This window comes from Anabrus simplex, chromosome 2 (genome assembly GCF_040414725.1).
Source record: "Anabrus simplex isolate iqAnaSimp1 chromosome 2, ASM4041472v1, whole genome shotgun sequence".
In the NCBI taxonomy this organism is placed as follows: domain Eukaryota; kingdom Metazoa; phylum Arthropoda; class Insecta; order Orthoptera; family Tettigoniidae; genus Anabrus; species Anabrus simplex.
In genome coordinates this window covers 957,184,586-957,212,527 of record NC_090266.1, presented here as the reverse complement: position 1 = coordinate 957,212,527, position 27,942 = coordinate 957,184,586, and the positions used below count along the sequence as shown (strand labels likewise).

Genomic DNA, 27,942 nt, shown 5'->3' with positions numbered 1-27,942 from the left:
TGGTAAAGTTCCTTCATGCAAACAATAATCAAACAAGTACTTCAGATATGGTACTGTATCCCAACCCATTGTCTTTAGTATATCCCCTGAAACCTTATCAATTCCAGCTGCTATTCTAGTTTTCAACTTTTGTATCTTACTGTAAATGTCATTGCTGTCATAGGTAAATTTTAATACTTCTTTAGTATTAGTAACCTCCTCTATCTTGACATTGTCCTTGTAACCAACAATCTTTACATACTGCTGACTGAATAATTCTGCCTTTTAAAGATCCTTGCATACACACTCCCCTTGTTCATTAATGATTTCTGGAATGTCCTTCTTGGAACCTGTTCCTGCCTTAAAGTACCTATACATACTCTTTCATTTTGCACTAAAATTAGTATGGCCACCAATTATGCTTGCCATCATGTTATCCTTAGCTGACTTCTTTGCTAGATTCAATTTCCTAGCAAGTTCCATCAATTTCTCTTTACTTCCACAGCCATTTCTAACTCTATTTCTTTCCAGCCTGCACCTCCTTCTTAGTCTCTTTACTTCCCTGTTATAATATAGTGGGTCTTTACCATTCCTTAACACCTTTAAAGGTACAAACCTATTTTCACATTCCTCAACAATTGCTTTAAACCCATCCCAGATTCTGTTTACATTTTTATGTACTGTTTTCCACTGATAATATTTACTTATTAAAAACTCCCTCATGCCTGTTTTATCAGCCATATGGTACTGCTTAACAGTCCTAATTTTAATCTCTTCCTTTCTTTCACACTTATTTTTAACTATGACAAAAACCGCTTCGTGATCACTAATACCATCTATTACTTCAGTTTCTCTATAGAGCTCATCTGGTTTTACCAGCACAACATCCAGAATATTGTTCCCTCTAGTTGGTTCCATCACTTTCTGAATCACGTGCCCTTCCCATATTGACTTATTTACCATTTGTTGGTCATGCTTCCTGTCGTTCGCATTACCATCCCAATTGACATTTGGTAAATTGAGATCACCTGCTACAATCACGTTTCTTTCCTTATCGTTTCCCACATAGCTGATTATCTTATCAAATAATTCTGAATCAGCATCTGCGCTACCCTTTCCTGGTCTGTACACTCCAAAGACATCAAGTTGCCTATTATCTTTAGAAATGAGCCTTACCTCTAGAATTTTGTGCTTGTCATCTTTAACTTTTTCGTAGCTTACAAATTCTTCTTTCACAAGAATGAATACCATTCCTATCCTATCTCTACGATACACCCTCCACTTCCGTGAGAAAATTTCTGCATCCATTATAACATTTCTCAGCCATGATTCAACTCCTATTACAATATCTGGTAAGTATATATCTATTAAATTACTTACTTCTATTCCTTTCTTTACAATACTTGTACTGTTGAGCACTAACAGTTTTATGTCATCCCTACTTATTTCCAGTTCCCTGTTCCTTTAACACCACTCCCTAGGCCACTCTGTTTCCCTGAATGTACCTCCCTATAACCCTTCTAAACAAATTTCCTAACTTATGTACCACTGCGGTTTAAGTGAAGGCCATCTGAGCGCAGATCCCTATCTCCTACCCACACATTAGGATTTAGAAATTTCACTCCCAGTTTCCCCACATACCCACTCCATACTCTCATTTAAATCCCCAATCACCCTCCAGTCAGTATCCCTCCTACACAGAATTCCACTGATAACAATCTCCACTTTCTTAAATTTTATCTGTGCTGCATTTACCAGATCCCACACATCCCCAACTATGTTGATACTTATACCTGCTTGTCTTACGTTGTTAGTACCAATGTGAAACTCTACCACCTTCTCCTTTCCCTTCTCCCTCTCTTCTACTTTCCTCAACATCTGCCTTAATCTAATTCCTGGATAACACTCTACTCTGGTACCCTTTCCTCCACACACTTTCCCAACATGTCTAACGATAGAATCCCCCATGACCAGAGCCTCAACCCTACCCACCTCATTTGATGCCCTCCTCTCCTGGTCAGTCCTATCTTTCCTGATAGCTGCAGAAGCTACTTCCTCCTCCCTTTCCTCCATCCCAGAACCCTGTTCCACCTATCTTTTCCTATCCACTACTCCGCATTTCCCTTTCCTACCTCTTCCCTTTCTCCTGCTTCCAAACATCTCGGCAACAGTACACTGTTCCTCATCTTCCCTTGATTGTTCTACCTGCAGTGACTCATACCGATTTCTCACTGACACCTGTCCTGAATTTTGATCCTGAATGGAGCCCTTAGCCTGCAATCTCCTTCCCCTTAAAACATTAGACCATCTGTCTTTCACAATTCCCCCCTTTCCTTGCAATCTCTTTATTATACCTACTGTATCCTGTACATTGTTTGGAGGCCTACTTTCCTTCCTGTCCTCTGAGAGAATCCTAATTATCTCCCTCAAGCTCTGCAACTCCTCCCGCATACTCCTTAATGCCTGGCCACACCCACAGTCCCTACACTCACACTGCTTAGCCATTTTTTACTAAATATTGCAAACTTCTATTCATTTTAAGGATATAGCCCACTGCTGGTTGAAGAACTACAACTGCTGCTTGCTTTTCCTCTTCTTTTAAAACAAAATGCTACCAAACCTTTCCAATTCTTATGAAACCTTTAGCAATACTGAACAAATTTTGATGATATTTGACATTTTTTCTTGTGAAATATTGAACTGAGAGAAAAATTTGATGGTGTACATTGGGCATATTTTTTTATTAATTCTTTCCTAAATGGCATATGTTTTATGCACTAAGAACGAAAATAACTGTCACTTTGTTAGTCCTATCACCAAACAAAGTCCAGCATGTGTACTTAAAATTCCATTTTCTACAAGATAAGCCATATGCGGCATCGACACACTGGATCTACACCAGGAGTTCTGGTCTGGGGAGCTATTTCCTATGCATCCTGACTGCAGATATGTACATCCACCTGGTGATTCAGCCCGTTGTGCTGCCATTCATGAACAGCATCCCCGGTGGTGTTTTCCATCAGGATAATGCACGTCCTCCATACCGCTGTTGTAACCCAGTGTGCTCTACAGAATGTCAACATGTTGCCTTGGCCTATAATGGTTCTCCATGAAATCCGGTTTCTGTGTGTTAAAGCACGCATTCCAGAGCACTCGATGGCTGTGTATTTTAAGTGCAAATGTATATATCATAAATATATTTTAATTTGATTACATGCTCTTCCAAACTCTTTAAAAATAATAAAATAAAGTTATTGCAGCATATTATTTTTCTTAGAGCTCCCATAGAATTGAGTGAATGCGACGGTTGCTTATCAAATGAACTGTCTATGTCCACATGCTAAGGCAAGACTCTCCACACGTATTTCTTTATAACACAATTAAACTATTGTAAAAAAAAAAGAATATACTGTAGTTGCATTTTTCACCACTTGATCTAGTGAATTAGGCAACTTTATTCTTACTCATTCTCCTCCTCCTTTAACATATTCCTTAAATGTTCATTTACATGTTTCTTTTCCAGATCTCTTTATCAATGATTTCTATGCTTTAATATCCCAGTAAGTATATACAGTATTTACTTGAAGGCTAAATTTCTTGTCTTTCAGGACTGGATTTAGCATTGCATAATGAACCTGGCTATCCACCTATGGGGTGGCATCCACAACCTTACAATTTGCCATCACTGAACTCTCCAGCACTGGAAAAGGGTGAAGTAGCACGTAAGTTGATCATGGATCTATGACAAGACAGAGTGTGTCCAAATTTTCCGTTCTGGTGTTGAAAAATGTGAACTCGTGTAACAGCAGTAACTTGTTTGACAGTAGGGCAAGAGAGCATATTGTTGTTATTGAGTCCGTTAATACCTGATTTATGATCTTAGCCTAAAATGAAAGTAAGTTTTCTTCATAATAATCACAGTACTCATGACTGTTTAGTAATGGCTGTTGGAAACATGAATTTTCTCAATTATTTCAAAGTTGCATGAGATATCCAGATCAGAGTTTTGCCCTGTTTAAAGAAACATTTAAAACACATTACCTATCAAAGACAAAAATTCAATTTAATGGTGTCATTTACTTCTTTTGCTTTAGCAGTTGTCCTTCCCAATGGTGGGGACCACTATGTAGATCCAATAACTCCATTTCTTGAAAACAAAATGTCAGGTTGGAGATTTACACTTTGAGGATTTCATATGACATATCGGTCCATTCTTGCTTTGGTTTCCCCTTTGGTTTTTATCCAGAAACTTCCAGGTAATAGTCCTTCTTAATGGTGTCTATTTCTGATCGCAGCATATGCCCAGACCATCATAAACGGCCCTTTTGCATTTTATCCTCAATTGGTGCAACACCAAATTGTTTTTATTTGTTAATTTGGAGGAGCAAGCCAACCTGGCGATGCCAGATGTCCATCTTAGCATTTTTGTCCCTGTGACGCCTAGCTAGCATTCTGCTTTGTTGATAGTTGGCCAATATTCAGTACCATACTGTGCAACAGTACAAACAGCAGCATGGTACGTCTTCAATTTTAAATAATTTTTTAAGAATAATAATAATGTTATTGTTTTACATCCCACTAACTACTTTTGCAGTTTTCTGAGACGCCAAGGTGCCAGAATTTAGTCCCGCTGAAGTTGTTTGATGTGCCAGTAAAATCTACCGACACAAAGCTGTCTTATTTAAGCACCTTCAAATACCTTTGGACTGAGCCAGGGTCGAACCTGCCAAGTTGGGTTCAGAAGGCCAGCACCTCATCTGTCTGAGCCACGCATCCCCGCCGGTGATTTTTCATCCAATAATTGTAGGTGATGACTATCATCATTTGCCACTTCATTCATCCATGCAGTATGAATTCTTTTATTTACCTCGTAGGCAGTGGCATATACTAGCACTGATAATTGAGGGGTGCTGTTAGTGGTCTTTAGAAAATGTAGGTTTTCAATCATTTTACCATAATTTGATTATTAATTAATTCTCATAATAATTTCATCCAGTATATATAGATACATTTCTTAGAGGAGTATTCAATATAACAAGAGGAAAAGAAGTTAACAAATAATATTATTAGAAATGTTGTCATGCATTAGAGCATTTATTTATATTTATATGCACATATATGGAATTTAAAATACTGTAGACTATAAATGAAGTATGAGGTGAATATTTTTCAAGGTTACAACTTGATTTATAAATTAGTTCAGTTTCTCTCCCTGTGCACAAAAACTTTTCTATGACCATGTAATATAATTAAGCCTTGAGTCTTAGTTCCTGAAACACATCTTTTGAATTGTTATGACACTTAAATTACTAAGTCTATCATGACATTGTGTGCACCTTCGATATGGTTGTATTCGTTTCAGAGCTGGAAATGAGCTCTCAACAGAGCAGTATGTTTTGAATCAGTTTAGCCAACTTGTGCGCTTCTTTAAATTTGAAATTAATTGTTCTTAATGAATTTCAGCAACCTATATACAGGTAAACTTTGAAATTCCCCACTTGAATGTATTCCTGTTAGTTCACATTTTAGTCTTAAAAAGTCAAATAATGACCCATACACAGGTTTTAAGGTGTCTAGAAATTCATCTGGAAAGTGTACTTTGTAATTATCAACATTATCATGATGCAAAAGATGAAAGAAACTAAATTTCGAAACTGAGCCATGTGTAGTGTCCATTTGTTGAACAATATTGTCATCAATTTTGTAGAGCAATCCATGGCGAAAGTAACTATCTGTATCATTCCAAGCTCTTAGAAAAAAATATCTTCCAGTTTGTTCTCTCTCGCTAGAAACTGCAATCCAGTGTTGCATGAAAGCATTTTGCTTATCACTTTGCAACTGTGTGACAGTGTAATTTACTTCCTGATGACAATGCATGGTGTCTACTGCTGACATTCCGGAGTATATTGTACAAAATGTCAGTTTATGAAAATAATTGTTTAAGTACTTCTAGAAAAAATATAGGATTGAGTTCACTCAAAAAATGAAAAAATACCTCTAGATTTCACAAATGTGACCATATCACATTCACTTGAATTTCCTACAATGTGACCAAAGAACTCCTTTAACCGTAGACCGGGCATGCTGGTTGTTTTTATCAACCAGCGCACTATTTTATGCCATCATTCCTAGAACAGTCAGTCTTTCACCACCTCGTAACTAATACCTTTGCTCTCACTCTTAACCTTCAGTTCATTCGAGTTTCGACAACAGTGAAAGCGATCCATGTGTAATTATTTCAAGTGAACTCCTGGAATCCGAAGTTGGTTGACAAAGTCAAAGTCAACTGTGTGCCTGGTCATGTAAGTAAAATTTATTTCTTTAAAATTTCCTTTCCTCTGTACTTTTCAGGTAATTAGGCAAAGTCAGGTGTAATTACATGTAGTATATTTCTATTTTCGGTCCCGTTTTGTCAATGATGAAGACAAACCTGTCATTTTGAGCCAGTTGTCCAATGAAATAGAGGACTCTGCCTCGGATTTTTTGGACAGGGAAGAGAAAGTTATAAATGTATCTGATCGGACCCTTTTAAGTTTCCTATCTTCCAAACGCTGAGATGTTCGATGAACTAATACACTGGACTAATTTGTACATTTCTGGAAAGCGGGAGGAAGTGAATTACAGCCGTGAGTGTGATACTAAATTTGCGAACCACAGCAAAATTATGACAATGGTTGGAGATAAGGTGTGAAAGATTTCTAAGCCATGGCAACAAAGTTTATTTTTCATCCAGTCATTTTTTGCTATTATATCTGATCTGATCACTTCATTGTATAATTGTGCAAAATATTAAAATATGGCCATTATTTTAATTTAATTATGTATCTACTGCTTAACTCATTTTAAATAGGTGCAGTATTCATTTCCCTATCAGAATTAGTTTACGTGTTCATGATTATCCATTTTAAGTACATTCATATTAATCACTACTACAAGTTTTTAATTTCATTTGGAGAATAACACTGAAACAAACACCGTTAAATGAAATGTTCATGCCATTTGAAACCTGTAAACGTCTGAAAACGTAACTGGTTGACAAACTCAACCACACGCCCGGTAGTGTGACAGAAATTGGCATGCCCGGTCTACGGTTAAATGAACTCTATATTCTTTAAATGTTTGTACTAATCTTGATGCTAAATTCTATCTTGTTAGTGATACTGATGGTCCTTTCCATTGAGCAAATTCTTCCAAGCAAATTTTGCCCTTCTAAAGAATTTTGAAAAGAATATAGGAAATCCAATAAGCATTTGAAGAAACATTTTGCATACATTGTTATTTTCCAAACTCTCCTGGAGCATTGAGTTTAGAACATGGACATAACAGTTAGTAAATAATGGCCTTAGTGTATGCTTCTCTAACTTACACTTGAAGGCAGTTTAAATGACCGTTCATAACAGCAGCCCCATGGTAGGTCTGTCCAACCAGCTAGCTTCTAATCTGAATAGTTCTACGTAACACTTCATAAATGGATAAATAGTCAATCAGATGTCTGGTCATGATGATGATGCTTGTTTAAAGAGGCCCTACATCTAGGTCATTGGCCCCAGATATCTGGTCAGGGCTAACATCTATAAATCACTCAAACCACTAATAGACCGCCATCCTTTCCCCTGTGGGTAGGAATTGTATAATACATCCACAGTATGCACTATCTGTTGTAAAAAGCAACTGAAAGGGTACCTAGCGTCCTTCATCTTCAGAGCATCTTGGCGACCACGGATCCCCTACCTGATCTGGTATTTCTTCCATTTACTTGTGTCAGGCTCCTCAATTACATCTTTCCTATCCGACCTTACTTGTTCAACTCTTGTTCTTTTACGACCCCGATGGTATTAGGTTTTCGAGGCCTAGGGAGTGTTTCATTTTCCTGTCCTCCATAGCCCTTCCCTTTCTTTTACTGATACATTCCTTCTTTGAAGAGCCAGACTTCTTCCATTTATCCTTGTGGTTAGTGTTAGTACAGAATGGCTGTCCAGCTGTACTTCCTTTTAAAACAACAACCACCACTACCTCACTGTATCACAGTTGAAAGTTAAGACCTAGACGTGACATCAGATGTTTCTTTTAATTTTATGGACAGAAAAGTAGGAGATTTGACACCCTTCTTATTACATCCGTAAGTACATCTCATATTGCATCCACAATGTCATTTTCAATGGATGGTGATATCCTTTGAAAAACAGTAGCAGTTTTTAGATGAGCATACAGAACAGGATCATATGATCTGAGTGCCTCCAGGAATTCCATGTAATTTCCTGTGTTCAAAGAGTTGTATAATTCATTCTGGCCACTGAGAGGAAGTTCTTCAATCAGTTTTCACTTCAATTAATCATCAAGTATAAGCATTTCAGGCTGTTACCCAGGTGGCATATTCCTTATCAGTTGTTTACCTAGCTTCTTCTTAAACATTTTCGAAGAACTTAGAAATGTATCAAACATTTTCCTTGATCATTTATTCCAATCCCTTACTTCTCACCCTATAAATTAATATTTGCCCCCAGTTATCCTCTTGAACTTCAAGTTTGTCTTAATATTATGATCTCTTCTACTTTTGGAAGCTCCGCTCAAGCTTATTCGTCTACTAATGTCATTCCACACCACTTCTGCATGGATAGCTCAAAACATTCCAGTCACTCGAGCATCTTGTCTCCTTACTCCCTAGTCTTCCAAGCCAAAATTTTGAAACATTTTTGTAACACTACTCATTTTGTTGCAAATCACCCAGAGCAAACCATGCTGCTTTCCATTGGATCTTTTCCACTTCTTGCATCAAGTAGTCCTGGAGTGGATCTCATACACTGGAACCATACTCTAATTGGGGTCTTACCAGAAACTTACATGTCCTATCTTTTACATCCTTACTACAATCCCTAAATACTCTCAAAACCCCGTTAAGAGATCTGTAACCTTTCTTAACAACCTTATTAATGTGATTACCCCATGAAGATAATTCCTTATGTAAACACTTAGCCACTTACAGTGTTCCTAATGAGGTATTATCACCCTATCAACACAGCAATTAACTCTTCAAGTTGGTATTAAAATTTGGCCAAGTTTTACCCTACAGCGGTAATAAATTTTAGAAAAATATCACAATTTTACATGCTGTCACAAAAATTGCTATAACTTCTCAACGACTTGTCTGATTTTGTTCAAAATAAGATGATACGTAGTTCATATCATGCAGATGTTGTATCTACATATAAAAAATTGGCATGCAAAGTAAAAAATGCCTAATTACCCTGTTGTTGGAATAAAATTCGAATCAACAGTTGTCCATGACCACTCGGGTGAGCATTCACTTATATTACTAACATTAAGTGCATCACATGTAATTTCCTGCTGCATAATCATCATCACTAACACATTCATTATCACTCAAATTATTCTCATAACTACTTTTGCCTAATATGCGTTCGAGAGCTGCATTAGATAAATACAGACCATACGAGGACACCGCCATGTTGTTTGCAACGATCAACATTGATGAAAGAAATTCTTTTTATGCCAATATAATGCCACATTATGGTAGAAAATTGTTCCTGCATAGAATGATACCCTGCGCTGCGAGCCGTGCTAAAGTTCACGTTGACAACCAACAGATGGCATGCAAATGTACATCTAAAACATCGCTAGCTTAGTCCGTACAGGTATACGTCTAACCACTCCTGGTTTATGTTTTGTAGGTCTGTGCATATACACGTTGAACTGGCTTGAGCAGTTAAGACTGATAGGGCTTTTACTCATGGTGAAATATACAACTCAACTTTTCATCCCATTTACCATCATACCATTGCATGTTATACTGTACATCTCACAACACATTTTCTAGGTCCCCCTGCAGTCGGTCACAATCCTGCAACTCATTTACTCATCTGCAGATAGCCTTCTATGTGATTCCAGTTATTTTTTATATCGTTTATATATAAGAAAACATAAAGGTCAAATAATACTGCCATGCGGGACCTCCCTCTTAATCATTACAGGATCAGATAAGACTTCACCCACTCTAATTATCTTAGTTCTATTTTCTAGAAATTTAGCCAGCCATTCAACCATATTTTTGTCTAGTCCAATAGCTCTCATTTTTCTCAGTGATCTCTCATGATCTACCCCACCAAAAGCCATGGACAGGTCAATAGCGATACAGTCCACTTAACTTTCTGAATATAAAATATCTGCTATATCATGCTGGAATCCTGTAAGTTGAACTTCACTGGAATAACCTTTCCTAAACCTGAACTAACTTCTATAAAACCAGTTAGTAATGCCACAGACTTTCATAACACAAAGGTTGTAAATAAAGTAGTGGCAACTTAGTCCAGACACTCGCAGATCAGGCATGCGCAAATAGTATATGGGAGTGGATAGGTGGCACTGCTGTCGATGTGTAGTGTCCACTTGATGAGCATTTGGTTGGAAGTGTAGTTGTTTTGTGGCGCTGAAGTCATGAGTATCGATTTCACCGCTCTAAAGCATGCTCACAAAAGATGATCGCGTTCGTGGATTAAAATTGTGGTTTCCCATGGCAAAAATGCAAAAGAATGTAAGAATGTTATAGAGGATTATGTGAAGCCTGTGGCGAGAATGCATTACCATATGGAACGGTTGCATGATGGCTCAAGACATTTCATGCAGGTCAGAATGAGACTGCGGGTTTGCAGCGCACATGTCGGCCGTCCATTCCTCAAAATCAGATTGATGTCGTGAGTAGTTTCATATCCGTTGACTATCAATGGACTGTCCGGGAATTATCCGTAGAGGTTGGTCTCAGTCATCAAACGGTGTGGCACATACTGATGAAATGTCTTAGCATGAGGAAAATTGCATTGCGTTGGGTTCCGTATCAACTCACTGACGTACAGAAATGGCACCGGTATGCATTGGCTGCCATCCGGCATCTACCTGGACAGATATCGCAATGAAGAAACTTCATTTCTGTGGCATATTGTTGCCATTGATGAGACATGGACATGTGCCTATGAGCCTGAATGAAATCTTCAGTCGAATGAATGGCATCACCCAGGTTCGCCACGTCCACAGAAACTTTGACAGGAACCTAGTCGGGTGAAGCTTATGCTGATTGTTGCATACAACTATGTGGGTGTTATTCCTACGCATGCTGTGCCTGAGGGACAAACCATCAACAATGACTACTATTGCTGATTTCTGGAGCAACATCTGTGTCTGGCTATGCGGCTCAAACATCCACGTTTATTGCAAGACGATCACCCTAGCGTGTTGGATGACAACGCATGTTGTCATGTCGGAAACATTGTCAAGCTCTTATTGCAATGGTGGCATTGGAAGGTCTTGGTACACCCTCCGTACTCACCAGACATGAGTCCTTGTGACTTTGACCTGTTTACTAAGTTGAAGGAACCCCTCCGAGGCCGCCGATTTTCTGACGTGGCATCTGTACTCCACGCAGTAGGGCTGTCCATCACTGTCATCAACAGAGAACGCCTTGCCAATAGTCCCCAATGGCTTCCCGACATTTGGCAAAAGTTAATAGATTTTTCAGGTGACTAAACTGAAGGAAAATAATACAATTGTACTTGTAATTTCATTAAATATTGAGTTCTATCAATATTGCCACTACTTAATTTGCAGCCCTCATATAATCAGAAAGAATGCTTTCCCAGAGCTTACAAACAATGCATGTCAAGCTGACTGGCCTGTAATTATCTACGTTATGTTTGTCAGCCTCCCCTGTATACTGGAGCTACTATTGCAACTGTCCATTCATTTGGTATCATTTCTTCATTCAAACAGTAATCCAATAAGTATAGATATGGCACTATATCCCCAGAAATCTTATCAATCCCAGCTGCTCATCTGGCTTTCAACTCTTGTCATTTTGTAAATATCTTTATTATCATAGGTGAATTTCAGTCATTTGCCAGTATTAGCCATCTCCTCTATCTCTGAATAATCTTTATATCCAACTACCTTTACATACTACTGACTGAATACTTCTGCCTTCTGTAAGTCCTCACATATATAATCCCCTTGTTAATTAATGATCTCTGGAATGTCCTTCCTGGAACCTGTTCCTACCTTAAAGGTATCTATACATATCCTTTCATTGTTCCCTAAAACTCATATGGATCTCAATTATTGTTGACACAATGTTATCCTTTGGTGCTGTTTTTGCTATATTCTATTTCGTAGTAAGCTCCTTCAGTCCCTCCTCACTCCTGCGATCATTCCTAACTACATTTCTTTATAATCAGCACCTCCTTAATTTTATTTCCCTGTTACAATATACCTTACAATTCCATATCACTTTTAAAGGTACATACCTGTTTTCACACTCATCAACTATTGATTTAAATCCATCTGATAGGCTGTTCACAATTTTATTTTCCATTTTCATTGATCATAATTGCTTTTTGAACATTTCCCCATGCCTCTCTCATCAACCATATGTTATTGCCTAATAGTTCTACTTTTAGGGCATTCCTATCTATCACTTTTATTTTTAACTAACATATGACAAAAACTGATTCATGATCATTTATACCATCTATAACTTCAGTTACTCTATAAAGCTCATCTGGTTTTATCAATACGACGTCTAGAATATTTTTCCCTCTAGTTGGTTCCATCACTTTCTGATTCAGCTGTCCTTCCCATCTTAACCTATTCACCATTTGTTGGTCATGCTTTCTGTCCTTCGAATTCCCTTCCTTGTTAACATTTGGTAAATTCAGATCACCCACTACAATAACATTCCTTTCTGTGTCATTCCCCACTTAGCTGATTATGCTGTCAAATAATTCTGCATCAGCGTCAGCCCCAGCCCCAGCCTTGCCAGGTGTGTACACCTCAAAAACACCAAGTTAACAAATATCTTTACAGGTAAGTCTTACACCTAGAATTTCATTTTCCTCATTCTATACTCTTTTGTAGCTAACAAATTCTTTTTTCACCAGTATGCATACGCCCATCCTATTGTTCTTAACCTGTCTCTATGATAAACACTTCAGTACTGTGAGAACATTTCCACAACCATAATATCACTTCTCACCCATGATTCAATTCCTATTACAATAACTGGTAAATATTGTTATGTGCCAGCCCCGTGGTAGCCCATTTCAGTACTTCCAGGAATGGGCTAGTGACTCACACGACCTGGGATCTCCCAGCCGGCTTGTAGGGAGGGACTGGCCTATCCGTGTATTGTTCTCGTCGGCTGGCTTACCTGTGAGTTTCTTGGAGATTCAATGGGAATGTTCTGCCTCTAGTGACCTTGCAAAAATTCTGGCTCAAATCACCCGAGCAATTAAAAGGGAGGCTAGTCGCGGACAGTGAGTCAAAGTTGGGCTCGGGGTGGAGCTAGAGTCAGTGCTGGACTCGGGGTCAGTAATGGACTCTGTGGTGAAGTCAGTGAGAGACTCAGTGAATTAAGATTCGGTGGCTGGGCTGAGGGCGACAGAGGTATTGGCTGACGCTAGTGTCCCACCGAGGTCTGAACCAGGAGCTGTTGTGGTGTCAGAAACCAGTGAGTGGAAACGATGGAACGGAAGACTGTACTGTGTGTTCGTGTTTCTCTGTGGATTGTGGCTCGGCGTGCGTCAGCAAGGTAAGCCGCTATCATGAGTGTGAAGGTAAAGGGACCCGTGTTAATGTTCTCTGTTGTGAGTATCGTCCTGCTGTTGAATGCTGTTGAGCTGTTTAGTTGTTCACTGCCTGTGACTGTGTGAATTACTGGACTGTCTGTGGAATTGAACCAACGAACAGTTATCATGTGTTGATATAATTGAAGAGCTACATACAGTTCATGACATACAGTATAAGGAAGATATTTACAAATTAAATCAATCAATCAATCAATACTGATCTGCATTTAGGCAGTTGCCCAGGTGGCAGATTCCCTATCTGTTGTTTTCCTAGCCTTTTCCTAAATGATTTCAAAGAAATCGGAAATTTATTGAACATCTCCCTTGGTAAGTTATTCCAATCCCTAATTCCCCTTCATATAAATGAATATTTGCCCCAGTCTGTCCTCTTGAATTCCAACTTTATCTTCATATTGTGATCTTTCCTACTTTTATAAACGCCACTCAAACTTATTCGTCTACTAATGTCATTCCACGCCATCTCTCTGCTGACAGTTTGGAACATACCACTTAGTCGAGCAGCTCTTCTTCTTTCTCCCAATTCTTCCCAGTCCAAATTTTACAATATTTTTGTAACGCTACTCTCCTATCAGAACTCACCCAGAACAAATCAAGCTGCTTTTCTTTGGATTGTTTCCAGTTCGTGAATCAGGTAATCCTGATGAGGGTCCCATACACTGGAACCATACTATAGTTGGGGTCTTACCAGAGAATTATATGCCCTCTCCTTTACATCCTTACTACAACCCCTAAACACCCTCATAACCATGTGCAGAGATCTGTACCCTTTATTTACAATCCCATTTATGTGATTACCCCAATGAAGATCTTTCCTTATATTAACACCTAGATACTTACAATGATCTCCGAAAGGAACTTTCACCCCATCAACGCAGTAATTAAAACTCAGAGGACTTTTCCTATTTGTGAAACTCACAACCTGACTTTTAACCCCGTTTATCAAAATACCATTGCCTGCTGTCCATCTCACAGCATTATTGAGGTCACGTTGCAGTTGCTCACAATCCTGTAACTTATTTATTACTCTATAGAGAATAACATCATCCGCAAAAAGCCTTACCCCTGATTCCACTCCTTTACTCATACAATGCATGTCAAACTTACTGGCCTGTAATTTTCAGCTTTATGTCTAGCACCCTTTCCTTTATACACAGGGGCTACTATAGCAACTCTCCATTCATCTGGTATAGCTCCTCCGACCAAACAATAATCAAGTAAGTACTTCAGATATGATACTATATACCAACCCATTGCCTTTAGTATATCCCCAGAAACAATCTTTACATACTGCTGACTGAATACATCTGCCTTTTGAAGATCCCACATACACACTCCCCTTGTTCATTCATTATTCCTGAAATGTCCTTCTTGGAACCTGTTTCTGCCTTAAAATACCTATACATACCCTTCCATTTTTCACTAAAATTTGTATAACTGCCAATTATGCTTGCCATCATGTTATCCTTAGCTGCCTTCTTTGCTAGATTCAATTTTCTAGTAAGTTCCTTCAATTTCTCCTTACTTCCATAGCCATTTCTAACTCTATTCTTTTCCAGTCTGCACCTCCTTCTTAATCTCTTTATTTCTCTATTATAATAAGGTGGGTCTTTACCATTCCTTACCACCTTTAAAGGTACAAACCTGTTTTCGCATTCCTCAACAATTCCTTTAAACCCATCCCAGAGTCTGTTCACATTTTTATTTACCGTTTTCCACCGATCATAGTTACTTTTTAGAAACTGCCTCATGCCTGCTTTATCAACCATATGGTACTGCCTAATAGTCCTACTTTTAAGACCTTCCTCTCTATCACATTTATTTTTAACTACGACAAAAACAGCTTCATGATCACTAATACCATCTATTACTTCAGTTTCTCTATAGAGCCCATCTGGTTTTATCAGCACCACATCCAGGATATTTTTCCCTCTAGTTGGTTCCATCACTTTCTGATTCAGCTGTCCTTCCCATATTAACTTATTTGCCATTTGTTGGTCATGCTTCCTGTCGTTCACATTTCCTTCCCATTTGACATCTGGTAAATTCAGATCTCCCGCTACAATCACATTTCCTTCCATGTCGTTTCCTACATAGCTGATTATCTTATGAAATAATCAAATCTTATCAAATAATTCTGAATCCGGATTGGATTTGGAACTCAACATTAAATAAGGAGGATTTTCAAGCTGTCATCGTGAAAAGGGCGGGGTTTGCAAACGTAGCTAAAACTTTATAATGATAATTCTTTTCATTAATTGATATTATAATTGCTATTCTTTTATTATTTATGCTCTTTGAAATCATAAAATTATTTTAATTGTATTATATAAAAATATATAAGGATATGAATGGCAACTCAATATCAATAAAATGGCACAAAATTATCAGGAACAGTACGGTATTGCTAACAATTCAAAGAACATGTTGTGAACCCAACTTCATAAATATCATACTAATGCTTACTTCATAGAGTATTATTTGAGATACGTTCCAATTACGGTGCCCCATGTTTGGATAAGGTGGATTTTGGAAACGACATCTTAGGATAAGGTGGTTTTTTTTGAAATGTCACCTGAATTTGTGTTACATTTTCATGGAGAAAAAGCAGATTTAGGAACAGTTTTCCTGTTGGAAATGATGCTAAATCACATGAGTTATAGAGATAAGCTAAGAACTCAATTTTCATAAAAAATGGATAAGGTGGATTTTGGAACCGTCGCCTCTTATGTATGTGTGCTTTTATTCGGTCATCCTGAAATAAATTTGAGTAATGAAACAGATTGGAATTTTATTTGTATCAATATGTATCTATCTATCTAATTACTTAATTCTACACTTTTCTTTACAATAATTCTACACTTTAACACAAACAATTCTATGTCATCCTTACTTGATTTTATGCTTCCTATACTATCATCACCACTCACTAGTCCACCCCGTTTCCTTCAATATATCTCCCTATAAGTCTTGTAAACAAGCCCACTAACTTATGTATATTGCAGTTCAAGTGAAGGCCATCTGAGCATAGATCCCTATCTCTTAACCACCCATTAAGATCTACAAATGTCACTTATTCAAGAAGTAAACAGTATCAATTAATCCATCAATTAATCTGCTTAGCACCCCCTGTTCTTCTTTACTTCCTCATTGTGTTTATCTACGTTACCTCTGCGGAGGGAATAGACAAGAACATTGATCCTCTGTTTTTTAAAACGTTTTAACCTATGAATTGGTTCCATGTGTGCTTGTGACCGTTCATGTTGCTGTCGCAGTACAGTCAAATAACTAAGGTCAGAAAATCCTGTTTTGATCCAGACTACTTTTTCATGAGAAAACAAAATACATGCCCAATAAAGTGGTTTATTCAGTTTGGTGCAGCTGTCGGTATATTGCAACACCAAAAAGTGACATTTGTATTCTTCTTTCTTGCCTTTACGTTTAGTAGTTAAATTTGGCATTCCAGGACAGTGTCTTATACTTGTCACAATGTCTGGTTTTCTTTTCCTTCAAAAGTTCTGGATCAAAATGTTTCTATTAAGAGATCAGTTATAATCATCATCATCAATGTCCCACTCCAGTCACCCGGGTATGGTTAACGAGCCTCCTCCACTCCTTTCTGTCCTTCCACTTTTCCTGCTCCATTACTTCTGCCACATCCAATCCACCTTCTCTAATGTCCTTCCAAATCTGATCCATCCACCTTCGGTCTCTTTCCCTTAACTTCTCTTTCCAATTCCCTTCTTACTACCCATTCCTTTCCCATTCTTTTTACATGTCCAAACCACCTCAGTCTTGCTTTCTGTATCTTCTGTACTAACGGTTCTATACTTAGTACTCCTCTGAGTTTAATATTTTGAATTCTATCTCTTCTTGTCTTTTTAACCGATGTTCTTAAAAATGTCCTTTCTACTCCTTGGATCTTACTATCTTATCTCTTATTAGTTACCAGCGTTTCTAGTCCGTATGTTACAACTGGTATGAAATGCTGTTTATATAATGTTAATTTTGTTCTCTTGGGTACTTTGTCATCCCATAAAAGCTCTCTGACTTGATGATAAAATGTTGTACCTTTAATTAGTCTGGTATTCATTTCAGGGTTAATTTCATTACTTCCATTAATAATGCTACCCAGATATGTAAACTGTTCTACAGTCTCTAACCGTTCTCCATCTATGTTCACTTGGCTTCTCGTTTTCTTTTTTCCACAGTGCATAACTACAGTTTTCTTTTTACTAATTACCATTCCAAACTCCTTCAGATTTTCATTCCAAACATCCAGTGTTCTTTGTACTTCCTTTCCTCCCTTTCCAAAAATCACCACATCATCTGCAAATACCAAAGCATTCACTTCATCACTACTAATACTCTGTTTTATACGTTTTATGATTTCATCCATCAATATAATAAACTAAAATGGTGACAGTGCACTTCCTTGCTTGAGACTTTTTTTGTATGAAATGTTTCAGAGTGACCACTCCCCACTTGTACACTGCTTTTACTCTTATGATTCAACATTTTTATCTTGTTAATTAATGATTTTGGTACATTCCTTTTCAGTTTCTCATAACTGTATCATAAGCTGTTTCCAAATCCAAAAATATGAAGATGATTTCCTTGTTCCTTTCCAGATATTTTTCCATTATTGTTTGCACTGTAAATATCAAGTCTATTGTAGATCTATTCAGTCTAAAGCCATATTGTTCTTCCTCTAACTGCATTTCTATTATATCCTTCAGTCCTTTGTCTGTGACTTTCTCCATTATTATTAGCCCATGTGATAATAGGGTTATACCTCTATAATTTTCATATTTATTCCTATTTCCTTTTTTTAACATTGAGGCATTGAGGGCTCGGTATAGCCACTGTAGTCCAATGCTTCCTGCAGCCTTAATCATATCAGCATTGAATTTGTCTTTTCCACTTGCCTTACCTTTAGTCATTGCTTTCACTGCCCTTTCAAGCTCCAATCATGTTATCGGGTTCTCTTCTTTTTCTCCATCTATTATTTCCATTTTCTTATCTCTTTCTTCCTCCAAGCAGCCATCCACATTATAAAGATTTTCAAAATACTTTGCCATCACCTTCTAAAGACCCCTTTTGTCATGTACTATCTATAATACACTTGTGATTTCCACGTCATCCCCGAAATAACACTTTAAGATCATATACAAAAGTTTGCCAATTACCTAGCAGGACACACAATGCGAGCAAGGAACACATAGGTTTGCTATGACAGTACAGACATACTTTACGAAAAGATAACAGATATCGGTACTGTTATACATTTATAATACCGGTACTCAGACTGTCACTAAAATTCCTATGAACACACCAACAAAACATTAAAATCACCACAGTTGACTTGATAATATTCCTATCTGGTTAAACAAAGCAGGGAAGAATTGTGCTTTATTGATACAGAGAGCCGTCCAGGACTGAAGGCGCACGCAAAGCAGCAATATTTCACGACATCCCCAATACTCATTCACTGCCTTTATTTCCACCACTCCATTACAAACAAAATTGAAACTGAGTGTGAGCTCCGGCCGTACACAAGCACTCTGTGCGGTACGCAATTCCCAACCCAATTGTGGATCACAGCAAGCTTTTTCTCAAATCACTTTGTTGTTTGTTAGAACAATATTTTATTCATTATATTCATTGGGTAAAATAAATAACAGTGCACAATATACTGTACTGTGTTAAGTATTAAGCAATTCCACATAAATGATCTATCTCCTTTATTTGAAAGCGTGCGCCACATGCAGTACATCATAAAGCCGTAATTGCCTATTCTTTAGTAAGTCGGCCATCATCAGTGAGACCCAGGTACTCAAACTTTCTCATTCACAACAGGTCCTCACTATCAACTTGGATTGTTCCATTTTCTCCTGGAACTGATGTTATATATTACATCCTCCTTTTGTTAGGCCCCAGTCCAAACTAGCCTAGCCGATCATTCCATTCCTGGATTTGAATTTGGAGCGTCAGCTTGTTTTTGTTGGCTAACATGATATTGTCAGCTTAGAAAATGGTCCAAAGTTAAGATAAGTTCAGGTCTGCTGTAGCACTGTGCATAACAAAATGAACAACAGTGGAAACAGGGCCAAGACTTGATGAACACTGACTGCGACGTGTAAGTTATCGGACATTCCAGGAGCAGTTAGAATAAGGTCTGCTTTTAAGGAAGCTGTACCCACTTGATAAGACATCCCATGACACCATGTTGTCGGAGTGCTAACCAGATGAGATCATGTTGCACATGGTCAAAAGTCTTCTTGAGGTCTAAGAAAGAGAGATATAACAGCATGTTCTTCTCACCACATTTCTCAACTGAAAGCTGTGCAGCATGGGTTGCGTCTGTTGTTTTGTAAATTTTCACAATTCCGGCTTGGTTTTTCATAATCGAATCTGCTTGCCAAGATTGTGCTCGAATAAGAAATAATTCACCTGTTACAGCTAAAATCCATTTGTAAAGAATTTTCTATAACTGTGACCTTGGACTGAAACTAACCAGAAGTGATTAGCTTCCATATTATGTACCAACATCGGATCTGGATGAAAGATATGACCTTTCAGTTATAGTATAAAAGAGAAGAATTTTTCATTGATATTTAAACAAACCTTTCATAGTAAATAACTTCTTGATGAAGGAAATTTTAAGCCTGTATGCAGCAATACTGGCAAGGAGCCAGGCTGGGTCACTCAAGACAGTTGAGGTGCTGGCTTTCTGACTCCAACTTGGCAGGTTCGATCCTGGCTCAGTCGGTGGTGTTTGAAGGTGTTCAAATATGTCATCCTCGTGTCGGTAGCTTTACTGGTAGGTATGTAAAAGAACTCCTGCAGAACAAAATTCCGGAATCTTTGGTGTCTCCATAAACCATCAAAAGTAGTCAGTGGGACATAAAAATAATAACATTATTTATTATTACATGGCAAGGAACTTATTGATTAAGAGAAATCATTGCTACCTCTCCTAATAAGTGTAAAATCAGTCAATCTTCATTCAGCTCAAGACAGCGTAGCGTTACCAGAGTGAGAATAACTTCCAATAAATTATGGCTGTAAATACTGCAGTATTTCTGTGTAGATGTTTTCATTAGTGTTTTTATCATCTCTTTTAAGCTGACATAATCCTCAAAAAATCCAAATGATAAAAGTATTACCTCCATCACTTCTCTCAAATCACTTAATGCTAGGGTCAATAATATAGTTCAACTGTTCCAAAATAAGTTAAGTCTGTATTTTTTTTTTATTTTCAAAATGTTTATCTTAGTTACAGGAATTTGCTTGTTGATGAAAATGTCACTGCAATGATACCTTTCTTATTTGCATTTAACACATTTTAATGTGCCAACTAATTGCTTTATTTTTCTTATTTGTGTTTAATATTCACTCTGTACTTCTTTTTACCTAGATTTAAAACTGACATCCATGCCTTAGTTTGTCTTGCTCTTCCAGAATCATCAGAGATACCAACATATCGAACAGTGTCCGAGTTCCACAACCTGGCATTTGAAACAGATGAACAACCCAGAGGCTAACGAAGATGGTGTCAAGCAATCCGAAGTTTCTTGTTGAAGGACTACAGATCTAGATTCAGATGTTCTTCCAATGCTTACAAAGAGAATTTGTTTTCATCAATTCATTAGTAAACATGAACTCTGAGTTAAATTGGATGTGAAAGAAGGCACACACGTCCAAAATGAACAATTATGTAAATGCAGAGTTTTTTCTGCAAGGTAGTTTGATATGTGCATATACTGAGCAAAGAGCCTACATTGTAACGCAAATTATTTCTAGTCATTAACAAAGTTGGAAGATGGTCTGATAATCCTATTGTCTTGCTTCTTTAACCAATCACATCTGTAGCCCAGAGCCAAATAAACGTAACAGCCAAACAATTAACTTTGCAGGAAAGCGAGAAAAGAATATTTTGCTGACATTTCCAGCAATATCTCTAAATGGATTAGTTGGATTTTTATAAAAATTTTGATTGACATGCTTTATAATGTTGTTCAACTTCATTTATCATTATAGCATTTTTTATTGTCAAAACATTGAGAAAAGTGCCTTACGAGGTTTCTAAGGGAATTTCAGTTTATGTTCCATTTTTCTCTGAGTCAAGTGAATGTAACTCCATGGAATGGTATTCAAACACACAGTGTTTTATTAAATTAATACACTCGTGAAGCATTTAAAAGTAACCAAAACACAAGGAAATGTAATTAACATTAATTAACATCACATCTGGATGGTCTCTTGTTCCAGGTAAATACAAAATAGGAACATTCCCATGATTAAGGAAACACTGAAAAATGTTTAGGCTCACCATTATTCGCACAATATTATTTATATCATCATAATCCTACTTTTTGTCTGTCTAAATAATTGAGAATCAGGATAATCTGGCTCATGATCCCCATGAGGGAGATGCACAAAGTATGGTCTGTACTCTGCTATCCATGGCATCATCGTCATGAAGTCACTGTACTTAGAGCTGCTGATACACTTCCTCTCAGTCCGCAAGATGGGTAGTTATTTAGGAAGTACAGTAGGTTTCCTTTTGCATCACCTCAGTTGTACTATAGTAAACTCTTTGCTGAAATCCATTTTCTACAATCATTTCCCCAGTTCATTTTTCAACTTGCAGCCACACTGCTGAAGAAATATAGTATGTATTGCACATATGATGTCATTTTAATATGAATACCTGTGTTTCAATTTTCATGTGTACATGAGGAATCATCAAAATCAGACACCCTCTCATGGTTCAGAAGTGTTGAGTGTTCTTCAGTATTGCTCCGAGATCATTGTAGGTCAGGCGCCTACAAATTGGATGAAATGGTTGGAATAGTTATGAAATTACAATATTAAATTGTATCACACAGTGGTGTACAGTAGCATCAACCAGTTAAAATTTGTTAGTTAAAAGGATAAGTAAAACACACTTTTGTAAAACAAATCATTACCATAAAGAAAAAATTCAGTCCTGTGACCGTATATTCTTAACCTGTATTTTCTTCTGCATTCTGACTGTCCACATTAGCTGATAGGACTAACTATACCATTAGTTCCCCTTTACTTTTAAATTTACTGCTGCCAGTTTTATACATTCCAAAATATTGATTTTAACAACACAAGCTCAGTCTGGGAAAATATCTTCTAGTCTGGAATCTACACAAGAAAATAATAACAGGGCAACAATCTATTATGCTATTGTGGAAAGCAATGATTCACTCTTTGAAAAATACTGTATTCAGAGCAGAATGCAATCTGACAATGGATTTAATTTCACCACACTGTTCCATACTGTGAGCCAAAGGGAAGTAACTCACACCAATGTGGAGTTCAAGGATTCCTTATACTCACATCTTAGGACCAAACAGAATCAAGTGGCATTCAATACCATCTGGCTCTCTGAAGAGGTTAAATTACTATTTTTTTGACTTTAGGAAACTTTGTTATTAAAGTACTTTGGATTTACTACTCACTGCATCTAATAGACCACAGTTAGATGTAACAAATTCACTAATAAACAAAAATCATTGGAGTTACGCTTCTTTGGCTTTGGGCTACACACATTACCAAAGAACTTGTGAAATAATTGTTATGTGCATTGTTCAGTCCAAGTTTGAAGAGCAAGTAATAAAGTATTGCTCTGTTAGCTTCTCATATTCAGCCTTTGTTATTTATATGAACATAGCCATTGTTTGTAGACTATATTGTATATCTTCTTCCCCACTTTTATTAGTACGCATACTCAAAATCAATATAAAGCCTGCAAAAATATCTTTATCAGTACAAAATCACAAAATGAATCCTGAATTTCCTGTATAGGGTGTAAGATTGTGATATTCATGGACATTACCACAAATGATTGAGAAGCGAAGATTGAAGAGCTGAGACGATAGGTGCACTGATTTTACTCTTCCACAATTCATTGCACAGGTACAGTGCAGCAAATAAATTTGCGGTGAAGGCATAAAACGGCTGTAGTTCTATAGCATATAACTATACAATAAAATTTATTCATAGCTATACTATACATGTCACTAATCTGAACAGTTTATACTATTAACAATGGTAATGAATTGACATTTTGTGTAATATTTTAACATTATGTTTGTAGACTCTGTTGATTTAACAATTTCTTATTGGAATAACCAGAAGTTGGTTGCGACAATCATTTTTTTGCTGGTTCACTGTACTGCAGTTAAGAGTCAATTAGTTAAACTATGAAAGTGAATATAAGCCCCCTTAATCAGTAGATTTGCATAGGTAAAGTCTAGTGCTATCAAAAACTTATGAAGCCTTAATTTTCATATGCCTGCATAAAAATAGGCCAGAAGAAGAAGAAGAATTTTGAAAAGCATTATGCTATAACTCAAGCAGCTATAAACTAAGAAGTGGATTTATGTTAGAGTTCCCATAACGTATTCACTAAAAAGGGGGGCATTCTGTAAAAATTTACTGAAAAACCTGAGACATTTCAGAAAAACATGGGACAATTCAAAATTTGGGGTAAATATTAATAACAATACGCCCAGCTCCATGGCTAAATGGTTAGCGTGCTGGTCTTTGGTTCAAGGGGTCCCGGGTTCGATTCCCGGCCAGGTCAGTGATTGTAATCTTTATTGATTAATTGCGATATCTCGGGGGCTGGGTGTGTATACTGTCTTCAGCATTACAATTCATCATAAATACGGCCCCATCCTCGCACATGTGCAGGTCGCATATAAGGCGTCAACTCACAAGTCCTGCCCGAGGCCTCTCTGGAGGCCCCATCATTATTATAACAACAGCACAAATTTCTTCCATTGAAAACTTCATATTATCACATTAGGAAAGAACATTGTTACTAACACAAATTTACATCCTGGTCTAAAAGTGATTCATCCTTAATAACGCACTTGCAAGTTTTATGAAATTCTTCAAGGATCTCACATTTTTTTGATATTATATGAAGAATTCCGTGCATGACAGCGCATTAAAATGGATCTCCGAAATCGTTAATGCTTTAACAGTATCAATTTTTGGACTGTATCTTTCATCGGATCTCAAAGAATCAGTGGCGCAATGTTAAGCCCTGCAATGTCTGCAATGCAGGTGGGTCCGGGGCATAAGACGCCGTACAATCCTGAATCGGGATGCCAATCAGGCAAAATCGCCATGAGCATTGAGGCACTCATCCCAACGACGCACAAGGCTAAAGATCCACGTGTGGTTAAACACCGTGTCCTGCTGCGTGAAGAAGTCCGCAACTGTCTGCTGCACATCCTCGTCCGACAGGAAGCGACGGCCCTGCAAGGCTTTTTTGAGGGGACCGAAGGCGTGATAAGCGCATGGGGATAGATCAGGACTACAGGCCTCATCCACCGCCCACTTGTTGTTGTCCATAATGGATGAGACTGGCCTCCCAGATCGACCGGCGTCTTGTGTCGAAATGCAATCTGCACGGAACTTGGTGCACCATTCCACAACGGTGGTTTTCGGCAGACATGGTGCCCCATACACTGTCTTCATTTTCCGATGGAAGTCCTTCGGGAGCCAAGAACAGAATAACAGCACGTTGTGACCCAGTATCAATATAATCTCATTGAAAAAGTATCTTGATATCAATTACATTTATCCCATGAAGTTGGACAATGAAATAAAGTTTGTATAGCAAAGTAAGGGAGAGCCGAGGGTTGGCCTACCAGCAGCTTGAGCGAGGACACGCGTCGAGTCTTGCAACAAGCGGGGTTGTAAAAATGACATCCCAGTCACAAATTCCCTTTAGAAGCAGGTGCGAACGACGAGAAAAGGTCGGCGCACTGCACGACAAAAGACTATGGGACACAATACACTCGATATCCAGGCCCACGGTGGCCAAATAGTGTGACGAAAACGTCCTATAAAATTTGTAAAGAAACACAATTCATCCCAGTTATAAAATCACAACAAACATGAAACAACGTTGAGGATAGGTAATTGTAGATTTTATGTCAAGGAAAATGCGAAGCCCGAACAAAAGGGTAGAACGTCTTTAACCCTGCCCTACGTGAGCAGGAGAGGAATCGAATCCAAGAGCCCCAGGAGAGGACGCACAACTGGCCTGCCAGTGAGAGAAAGCGTTATATCATTACTACTTGGTGACTGGAGGAGACCGAGAGAAATCGAAGTGAAGAGTACTCAAGAAGGAGGTGACCGAGATTATATATTTAGCCGCACGGATCACGGAGAGACATTTCAACATTAGTCTGAGACATTCTGACATTAGTGTAGGATACTGACATTTTTATATTTTACTTGTACTTAGACATTCTGTACTCTTTTAATTCATGTGATTGAGCTGCGTAGGCACTCTCAACTTTACTTGCGTATGAAAGTACTTGTTTGAACTTGTACTTATGAAGTAGTTTTATTCTAGAATATTTGTGCTTGGAGTGGACACTTCTACACTTGAACTCTTCAGGCACTTACGATCTGACCGTGTCGCTGCACGTATTCACTCTGAATTTGATTTGAAATAGATTACTATTCGGATAGACAGTCATTCTATACGGTATGTCTCATTTCGCGACTGAGTCGCGCGGAACATGTTAGTCAGTGGAAATTGCAATTCACCTAGTGGCGTGACAGTACGGGTGTGTTTGGCCAACGTCGAGGTGCCGAGATCGTATTCCGAGAGTACAGAACAGTGTGAATACGTCGTGCGGGAAAGGTTCTGTCGGGCGACCGCGGCGCGAATCAAATGATAAACACATTTAACTGTGAGTAGACGGAGAGAGACTAAGATAGCACCTAGATCAATGCCAATAACTATTCTAAGATGCTATAGAAGCTATAAACTTAGTAGATAAACAATAGATAGCTCAGTAGGTAACAACAGTTACAAAGTGTTACCAGGCAACCTCCGAGGCACCGGTGTACGAGTGGACCAACTGACCCAGTCGCAGAATCATCAGATCCGGTACGAGAACTCAGCAATGGATAGCAGCAATTGGACCAGATTGAAGATGGGCCTAATTTTTGGATATCCTACGTACAGTGACGGCTGGTGCTGAAAATCAGTTGTGTGCTGTAACCCATCCCCACTCCAAAAAATAAAAATATTTAGAAACATACCGGTGTGTTTTCAAGAGGCTCTCCACTGAGTTTTCCACACTGAACAAACACGCAAACAACCCCAACACATATACATATTCCTCATAAAAAACAAAAAAAACTATATAATTAAACACACATGTGTTAACCTGCAATGGCAAAATATTCACGAACTCAAACACTAGGTGTGAGCGCGCGAAAACAGAACTTCCCAATGTTACCAACGTCATTGAAATAAAACCGGCAACTTCGTAATGCAAAATTACATGTTATGTTTTATAGTGACATTTAAAAACTAGACATTTTTAAGTAAAGAAAATCACAATATCATATCCTTATTTTGACAACATAAAAAGTACAATTTTTATAGTCCATCGATTTACACATGTGGCTATGGAATAGGCAAGTTGGTACTACTCTATCCTCTTTCGTATTAAGACCTGGCGGGAACAGCTTTACAGTATTTTGTTTCCCCGCCGTTTGCTTTGAGCGATCCTCTCTTAAATACTACCGCTAGTCAAGAGGGTGCCACCTGCCACGTTCTCATATCGGTCGTAATGCAAGTATGACTAGTGCTAGTGCTGCCTTCCTGTGGTCGAGCGAAGAATCGCTGTGAAGTGATGTCTTGACTGTTGTTACCACAGCCTATCGGAAAAGTTGGGCACGCATGCGCAAACGGCAGAGTTCCTGGTTTCTGGCTAAAAGCTTTGAAATTCTCGCTGAGCTGTGATCTGCACACGACTAGGTACCTGGTTGTGAGGAGAGTTGAATAATTTCCTACTCTTTGGCTGACGTCTTTTTCAATGCACTGTATTTGATTGTAGGTGATATTTTTAAAGTAATATGTTTTTTAAATAGGCAATGTGCTGCAGCAATTCAGCACATAAGGTACGGCCGCCCCTGCCTACGTCAGTAACCATGGTCGTGTAAAAAGGACGGGACCTTCCGGCCAGATGCGAAGCGTAACCTGACGGCTGACTAGCAAATACCATTTTAATTATGTAGTACTCTACATAGATATTTAGAGAGGTTTTGTAAATGGTAGTCTTAGTTTGTTTGAATTTTCTTTTCTAAGAGGCAACCGCCAGTAACATTACGGTCAAAATAAAGATAACATTGGTTAATGAGTCGGATCTATTTCATGTCATTCCTTCTTGCGAGAGGAAGAATAACGTAACGATGCGAGTCGTTTTGAAAATAAATGTAAATAAGGGAAGATTATTTT

At 38.0% G+C, this 27,942-nt stretch overlaps 1 protein-coding gene across 1 annotated transcript in view; it reads left to right on the top strand.

Moving 5' to 3' along the window:
* LOC136863218 (putative ammonium transporter 1) overlaps window positions 1-23,305 on the top strand; it is a 270,464-nt gene extending 247,159 nt beyond the window's left edge. The window contains exons 10-11 of the mRNA XM_068225881.1: window positions 3,588-3,701; window positions 21,090-23,305. Of these exons, the coding sequence (XP_068081982.1) occupies window positions 3,588-3,701; window positions 21,090-21,172 (197 nt within the window). The 3' untranslated portion in view covers window positions 21,173-23,305. The remainder of the gene's footprint in view (window positions 1-3,587; window positions 3,702-21,089) is intronic.
* The last annotated feature ends 4,637 nt before the right edge of the window (window positions 23,306-27,942 follow it).